Source organism: Cornus florida, unplaced genomic scaffold, assembly GCF_030987335.1.
Source record: "Cornus florida cultivar Cherokee Brave unplaced genomic scaffold, ASM3098733v1 CherokeeBrave_3.0.0_Hap2_Chr01, whole genome shotgun sequence".
Classification (NCBI taxonomy): Eukaryota; Viridiplantae; Streptophyta; class Magnoliopsida; order Cornales; family Cornaceae; genus Cornus; species Cornus florida.
Genome location: NW_026775571.1, coordinates 101,144,838 through 101,153,780, shown reverse-complemented (window position 1 = coordinate 101,153,780; position 8,943 = coordinate 101,144,838). Strand labels below are relative to the sequence as shown.

Here is an 8,943-nt window from a genome sequence, read left to right as displayed (position 1 = left end):
AGCATACTAGCCTGCCTATCGAGCTATATTACGACAATAGTGCAGAAGTAGTCCAAACCAATGACCCAAGGTTCCATAGATGAACAAAATACACTGATAGGAAGTATCATGTTCTATATGATATTGTCCGGCAAGAAAATGTACTTGTAGCTAAAACATTGTATTGGAACACAACTTTGTTGATCCATTATCAAAGGTGTCATTGATCAATAATTTTGATCATCATCTGGATAACATTGGAGTTAGGTGCAATTTGAATTGGCTATGAGGGCAAGTGGGAGCTGTTGGGATTTATATGCCCTGGCATAGCAAATTCCTGTTTGGATTAATTGACATATGTTCCTGACGTTTCTGAAATATTTATATTTTATACAATTGGTGAATTCAATGTATTATATTTCGATTCACTATGAAATTGATAGTGTCCATGTAATTACAAGAAATATTTATATATATGTATGTGATGGCAATCAATGCATGATATATAAATAGTAATTATAAATTGTTCATAGTCGGTAATTATGGATGGACTCATAATTAATTAAGACTTGAACTGGATCCGCGTTAGGTTGAGATATATTGCGAGAGCCGTCGTATGCAATTACTCCCTATCACCGTCATGGCATTTGACTCTTAAGCATGAGAAAAGTATAGACTCTTTTATTAATTAATAATTACTTTGATTTGTTCGGCGGATTCTTCGGGATCCTTAGACCGACACTTCGGGTAGTTATGTAATTAATAGTTAAAGGGTTATATTTTCAATATTTGCATCATTGCTACTTGTATTTATTTTGTATTAATTATGGTTGATCACAAAGTAAATTCGAAGGCCTTCGTATGATTTTAGACAAAATGATTTATTATATATTTATTTATTAAATTATTATTTTTGTCGAACAAATGTTTTATTGTGATTGAGTCAGAAATAATCAAAGGTACCAAAATAAATATATTAATTAAGTAGTTGGATTAATGACATTATTTATCCGATAACTAATTATGCATAGAGGGGTCAAAGTGCAACATTGGCTTAGAGGTTATTTATTATTTAATTGGAGTTCAATTAATTTCTTTTAGTGGAGTAGAAATTAATTTATGAATTAATTTAATTGGGTCCATGGACCGGGCCAATCATTAATTCATTGTAGCCAATAAAATAATAGGCCCAATGGATTCTCACTCATAGCCCAACTTGATATTGGAATCATATTAGATTTGAGACATGTGAATTAGAGATTGAGAAGGATTAGTTGTTTCCTTTTCTTTACCTTTATGTTGCCTATAAATATACATGGTCTATGTATATTTTAGGAGTGATTTTGATGAGAAGGAAAAAGGAATAAATTTTCTCTCTCTAGAAAATTAGGGTTTATGTTCTCATCTAATGGAGGCTCCCACAAGCCTAGTTTTCCAAGGTCATTCATAGAGGCATATGAGTGATTTCTAAAGGCAAAACAATTACCAAGAAGATGGAGATCCAAGGAGAATGCATCTTGCTAAGGGATCTACAATAAGTGAGAACATTCACTTTAGAGGAGAGATCTAAGGTTTACTCAAACCTTGATGTAAGTATTCAATCTTTTAATTGAATGATATATCATGTTTTATTTTTGCATAAAACTTGTCTCTATGTAATGAATCAAGATCTATGAATTTAAATCCCTCAAAAAGTTTTAAAACTAGCACGTTTCCCAACACAGAGTTAGACTATGGAAAGTAAGATTGAAATCTACATCAACCCGACGAAAAGTCGCTTGAGTAAAATTGAGTTCATGGACTAGGTCTGGGATAAAATGCAGTGGGTTTCAATGGTAGGAGCATTTTCTTTGCTCAAGTTTTCAACCTTAAAAATCCTTTATTTTACTTTTTAACAGTCACTATGGCCTCGGGTATTGTTTTTGTTATTAAAATAATATGAAAATCAATCAAAATAGCGAGGCAGACCTATTCACCTCTATAAAAATAGGATGAGGAAAAAAATGAGAGAAAATGGTTCTTAATTTAGGTCAGAAATTTTAGTTTTGTTTTGAGTTAGATGAAGCACTTTAATTGGAGGATGATACCATAAGAAGTGATTATAGTTTTCCTGTTAATTATAAATTAAATTAAGTGGACCGTCACAACATTCATAGACCTGCAGGCTATATAGGTAAGCAAATTGCAATCTATTTGAACAAGCTCTGCTAATGGATATTGAATATAATAAAGTCTGCAATATTATTATATTTTGTGTCTCCTGCAATTCTTCTTATTATTACAGATAACTATAGATCTCACACTTTTTCACTAAATTACAACAGCCTCAACATCCCAAACTGTCATCTCTCCTCTCTCTGTCTCTCTCTCTCTCTCTCTTTCTCTCTCTCACACACACACTCTCCCCTTCTCACACACATACACACAAAAAGGAGAGTTTTTGAAGTCACTCTCCCTCCTTCTCACACACACACACACACAGGAGAGTTTTTGAAGTTTACAGGAATATGGGTTTTTTTATTTTTTTTCTGGCTTGACCTCAGTGACACTGGTAATGTCTGCATGTCCCACCTTCTTCCTCAGGCCCTTAGTCAATTCGACGGCGTCAACTCCTTCTCCGATCACCACCACTTTATTCTTCTCGTTCCCTTCAAACCCCACAAAGCTTACACCTGCTTCACACTCCAAACTTCCATTAATCAAGCTATAAACCATTTTCTTGTGTCAATCAGATATTATAAACATATCGAGAATAACGATAAAAATAAGTATAACTTCATTCAAAAGTTCTATTAAATTAAGATTGATGTTAATAGTTACTGGACATATTTAAAAGCAAAAAAATAAAAAATGCTTTCAAACAATCGAAAAGCAATTCTGATTGAGTTTCACTAAGAAGATATTGAGAATAACGGGTATGCTTTAACTCTAAAAATTAAAAATTAAAAATTAAATAAAACTAATTAATTAAAAAAAATGAAATGTCAGCAATTATTTATGGCACCTATCCAGAGCTGGGAGCATACAAATGCGACAAGAATTGACCAAAAGAGTAAAGCCTGGTCTTCGCATCACCAGCGTCCAGTCTCACCGCCCAAACAAGTTACATCTAATAATGTACGAATTTTAGTTAGGCATTAGGTTCTAAGGTTAATAGGATCATTTTATCAATGATTTTTAAAATATTGAAATCATTGGAACTAAATTAAAGACCATCGATTTAATAATATGTTTCTGAACTTTGTTATATATATATATATAAATTCAAATTAATTTAAAATACTAGTTTAATTGAATCAACACTAGTTTAATTTTTTTAGAATTGAAACCCTTTTATCATAGAATTTGATTAAATTTTATTATTTTTTAGAAAAGCATGTGTACCGACTCCATAACACACGCACCATTCAAGTTAGGAGTGCGATTCGAAACTAAACTTCAAGGACTTACCTCTCGAATCTCTGTCAACACCGCTATACAATTGAAGACATAGAATTTAATTAAATTATATGATTCGATTCAATTTGATCCAATCCGGTTTCTTGTTTCTAATAGTTTTTAATGCAATTCTAAATAGGTAAGGTCAGTCGCGTAGTCAGAAATTTTTTTCTGTGGGGACAATCTTTAATAGCAATAATATATGTAATTTGTATCAAAACAATATATGTAAAAATTAAAACATTGATTCATTATATTTTTATTCAGTACATTCATAACGATTTTTTTCAGATTATTCATTGCTGTTTCAAAATTGAATTCATTTAATTAAATATACTAAACAAAATCATATTCAATGAATCAAGAATAAAATATGAAAAAGAAAATAATACAGTTACCAGTTCTAATATATCACATATGTAAAAAAAATAAAAATAAAAATCCATGATAACATTTAATCTGTGATTTCATTGATTTGGGGTGCAAATAAAAACAAATTCTAAGTGTTATTTAGAGAATAATAATTAGTAATACGATTACACAAACTAAATTTTAAAAGAACAAACAAGCCCTAAAATAATTTTGATAATAATAACTAATAAATTTTCACAATTAACTGAAGCTCCTCTTAATAATAAAATAGACGGCGCAATAAAAAATGCACCTATTGAAAAGCATGATAAGTGACTTCTAATGCGTTGGAGGTAAGATAAAAATTGTTAATTATATCGTTTTTCTTATTCTTTATTCAGATATCATCAACTAACTTTTTATGTATATGGAGGAGAAATGACAATGAAAAGAAGAAAAATTGATTAATAAAATTTACTTGTGAACAATTAAAAGAGCAGATAAAAAATTAATTAGCGAAGAATTCTAAAAAGGAAAAGATTTGATCTAACTAATCACTAATCAGGCATGAAGTTTCTTAATTTCTGTAATCCCCATATAAAATTATATTTTATGCGGTTGCAAGTATATGTACAAACCTTCCGCTTTCGCTACAACCTGAAGTGCCTTGCTTCGACATTTCTTGCATTTCATGGGCAATTGCATTACCATCTTTTGCTGCATAAACACACACGTGCCAAAAAAGATCAGATTTGTCTTGTTACCATTAGAAAAATAAAGTAATGATATAAATATGGATGGAATTTTTGTGACTTCAATTTGACAGTGTTCCAATAAGAAAACAACTCTCTTATGTGTATTCAAAAGTACGGAGTGACATTTATATCATTTTCTCATAAAATAAAATAAGAGAAAATTATATTTTGGTGGCCAAAATTAAACATAAATGCTCTATAATGACCTTAAAGTCAAGAAAAGATAAATAGTGATCAATGTTAAAACTTAATTGATATTAAGTGACCATTTGAGTATAATTTAGTCAAAAATAATTAAAAGTTTAATAAACATTTTAAAAATAAATTTTACATGACAAAATTGCCATCCAATATAAATAATAAGTCATTGAATTTATCCTCCTACTCTCTCTTTCTCTCTAATCCAACATTTTCTTTTTTTCCTTTTTAGTTTACAATTTACCAATTTAAAAAATTAAGATTTCGATATCAACATTATCTCTTTTCCACCCTTTATCTATTTTTCAAGGCTCTGCACCATCTCATATTTTCCTTTTTAGTTTACAATTTACTAATTTAAAAAATTAAGATTTCTTTATTAATATGATCTCTTTTCCACTCTTTATTTATTTTTCAAGACTCTCCACCATGAACGCTCATTATATTTACAGTGACAAATCATACTTTTAAAACACCTTTTAACAGTTGGCAAAATTATGAAATTAATCAACAATGGTCATTATTTCTTGAACTATAACTAAATAGTATTAAAAAATTCCTAAAAATTACAATCTTATATCTTAAGGAAGATCTCTCTGACAAATCAACTCGTAAAGTATAATAACTATACTTTAAAAATAATGAATAAGAAGAAAATTTACAATTTTCTTATCCTGTCTCTTAGAATCTTGAAAAACAATGTATAACATCCGTTCTCAGTTCTCTTCCATCTTGATCTTCTTTTCAGAAACTCAACCTAATAATTTGTTGTCTTTTTGTTAGTCAATTTAAATAAGTGTTTATTTATGTTAATGTAGAAGGTAAATTTGTCTACTTACATAATAATATATTATAAGAAGGCTATTTAGATAATAAATTATCAAATGGCCACTTAATATCAATTAAGTTTCAACATTGATCACTATTCACTTTTTCTTAACTTTAAGATCACTATATAGCAATTATATTTAACTTCAACTTAAATGGTAATTTCACTATTTAATTGTGCAATTATTCTAAAAGATTCCCAATTTAGCTTATATTTCTTTCTTTACGCGAATGTCAACGCAAGCACAACTAGGTCAAAAATTGGGTCTGAATGGAGAGAGTACATCCCCTCCTATTATGTTCTTCAGTCTGGCTAAAGTGTGGTGTCAGGAGGAGTGTTGAACCAAGATAATTAATACAAAAATATAAAGATATTTATTGATAATATTTCAATTCAATACTTTTATATATATATATTTGTTGAGCTTTCACATTCTGAAAACACAATTTGCGTAAACATATTTTGCCTCTCTTATTTCTCTCGTTGTTGGGTTTCACGACCAAGGATATTTTTATAGGCATGAAAAATTAAAATAACAAAAGAAGTTGTGGGAGGCAAAACTTAGCTATATGATAACATTTATTTGTTTAAATAAAATTTTTGTTTGTAGATTATAACAATTATATATATATATATATATTAATTAACGAGCCAGTGGTCTAGCGGTATCAGTTTCTTACCTCTCAAAAAGAGGATAGAGATTCAAGTCTCAGAAGAGACAAGTGTGTATATATACCAACTAAAAAAAAAAAAATCAAAACGACATCATTTTAATGTATGGATGGACACCCAATCCCCTATGAATAAGAGAGAATTTGTATTGCCCCGACGTGAGTGGTGGTGACCAAGGAATACAATGGAGTGTGACCGGGGAATATAATGTACCAAACTTTGTCAATGTAATTTACTTAACTTCTTTATTTTCTTTCTTTCTTGTTTTCATATTTTTATTTTTTTGTGTGGATGGTATATGCCAAAATGTAGTGACTCGCTACATAAATGTCTTATAAAAAAAAAACTACATAAATGTAGTATTTTTAACGTGACATGATATAACTTTATCAAAAATGGTGGTTCTGTCCACTGTTTATGGTGCCCACCGTCTGAAAACTTTTAAAAGAAAGAAGGGGGGGGGGGGAATAAATAAACAATTGAACAATTGTGATAAGATTGATGTGTTGTAACTTTTCTATTAGCCATTGAAATTGTTTTGCCACGTCAGTAGCTGAAGTTAGATGGAACTTAAAACGGTACCCTTTAATTTAAGGGTGAAAAAGAAATTTACTTTTTCCATTAATGGCTCATTAACGTTTTGTCTTCGGGTTGAACAAAATGATAGTTTAAGGGAGTTTTACTTACTCCAGAAGATTTATTGTAATCTTATTATAGTTTAGTAAAATCTAATGCACTTTATAATTTATTCTATATTAATAATACCATTATTCAGTGCACAAAAGTCTTACTCCCTTCGTACATAATTTTTCGGGTCGTTTTCGGAATGGGATGTGATTAGACCAATGGAAATAATGGGATAAGAGCATCCGGGACGCAAGTTGCTTTGGAGAGAGGGTGTCAATGTAGAGATAGAGGGGTGGTGTGGAGAAACAAGTGGAGTGTTTTTTTTGTAAGCCCTATAATGACTATCTATTGGGTTGTCTAAAGATGGAGTGGGTTTTGGAGAATACGTTACAAATTTTTTTCTTTGTTTAATTGCCTGTGGCTACTGTCTTGTATCATTGGGTTGTATTCAAATTTTTTATTTTATTTTTAAATTAAATTAATAAAATAATAAATAGAGAATAAGATAATTGGGTTCTACACCATAGAACATGTGGATTAAAAAAAAAAAGAAAAAAGAATACCACATTATCACTTTTTAACTTATATAATACTCTACTTTTTAAAAGCAAATGACGTAAGTCGTTAGTAATTCGTTCTCGGGATGTGACGTGATTAGACCAATGGAATGTGAGGTGATTAGACTACTGGAAATAATGGGATAAGAAGCAAATGACGTAAGTAATTGGGTGGCTAGCCAAAGAGTCGACTTCATACCCAAAGTCAAGTTATTTGGTATCCTTAAAAAAAAAGAAAAAAAAAAAGAGGTTATTTGGTATCCAAGTATTAGAAATTTTGAATTTTCTTCAAGAATGAACACAGATCCAAATTAGACACTATTTTCGTATTCCAGATGGGCACATTAATAGCGTTTAAAACTTTGTCACCAAGAAATAAGGGTGGGTCGAGCTTTAAGTGAGTTAGGCGGCCGCTTAAGGTCCTAACCAATAAAAATACCCAAATCTTATTGAACACTAATTCTAAAAAATTTATCTTTTAAAATAACTCTCTTTTTTTTTTTCTTTTTTTTTTTTCGCACTCCTTATCATCATTCATGCCATTCATTAAACTTTAAACAAGAGAAAAATTATTGGGAAAATTATATTTTAGTGACCAAAATTAAATATAATTGCTATATAGTGACCTTAAAGTCAAGAAAAGGTGAATAGTGATCAATGTTGAAACTTAATTGATATTAAGTGACCATTTGATGGTTTATTACCTAAATAGCCTTCTTATAATATATTATTATGTAAGTAGACAAATTTACCCTATACATTAACCTAAATAAACACTTATTTAAATTGACTAACAAAAAGACAACAAATTATTAGGGTGAGTCTCTGAAGAGAAGATCAAGATGGAAGAGAACTGAGGACAGATGTTATACATCGTTTTTCAAGATTCTAAGAGACAGGACGAGAAAATTATAAATTTTCTTCTAATTCATTATTTTTAAAGTATAGTTATTATACTTTACGAGTTGATTTGTCAGAGAGATCTTCCTTAAGATATAAGATTGTAATTTTTAGGAATTTTTTAATACTACTTAGTTATAGTTCAAGAAATAATGACCATTGTTGATTAATTTCATAATTTTGCCAACTGTTAAAGGGTGTTTTAAAAGTATGATTTGCCACTGTAAATATAATGAGCGTTCATGGTGGAGAGTCTTGAAAAATAAATAAAGGGTGGAAAAGAGATCATATTGATAAAGAAATCTTAATTTTTTAAATTAGTAAATTGTAAACTAAAAAGGAAAATATGAGATGGTGGAGAGCCTTGAAAAATAGATAAAGGGTGGAAAAGAGATAATGTTAATATAGAATTCTAAATTGGTAAATTGTAAACTAAAAAGGAAAAAAAGAAAACGTTGGATTAGAGAGAAAGAGAGAGTAGGAGGATGAATTCAATGACTTATTATTTATATTAGATGGCAATTTTGTCATGTAAAATTTATTTTTAAAATGTTTATTAAACTTTTAATTGTTTTTGACTAAATTATCCTCAAATGGTCACTTAATATCAATTAAGTTTCAACATTGGTCACTATTT

General features: G+C 29.5%; 1 protein-coding gene across 1 annotated transcript; it reads right to left on the bottom strand.

The window, feature by feature from the left end:
* Positions 1-2,376: 2,376 nt before the first annotated feature.
* On the bottom strand, positions 2,377-4,491 carry LOC132310957 (heavy metal-associated isoprenylated plant protein 47-like). The gene is made up of 2 exons (XM_059808725.1): positions 4,407-4,491; positions 2,377-2,651 (listed from the first exon to the last, which is right to left on the bottom strand). Exons 1-2 carry the CDS (start codon positions 4,489-4,491, stop codon positions 2,497-2,499), a joined length of 240 nt encoding a protein of 79 aa, XP_059664708.1. The 3' UTR covers positions 2,377-2,496.
* Positions 4,492-8,943: the final 4,452 nt, after the last annotated feature.

Bases quoted from the DNA above. Each gene is read 5' to 3' on its own strand.
- LOC132310957 (XM_059808725.1), bottom strand. From the start codon at position 4,491: ATGCAGCAAAAGATGGTAATGCAATTGCCCATGAAATGCAAGAAATGT. The intron at 2,652-4,406 runs GTTTGTACATAT...AGTGTGAAGCAG, and splicing joins GGTTGTAGCGAAAGCGGAAG to GTGTAAGCTTTGTGGGGTTT.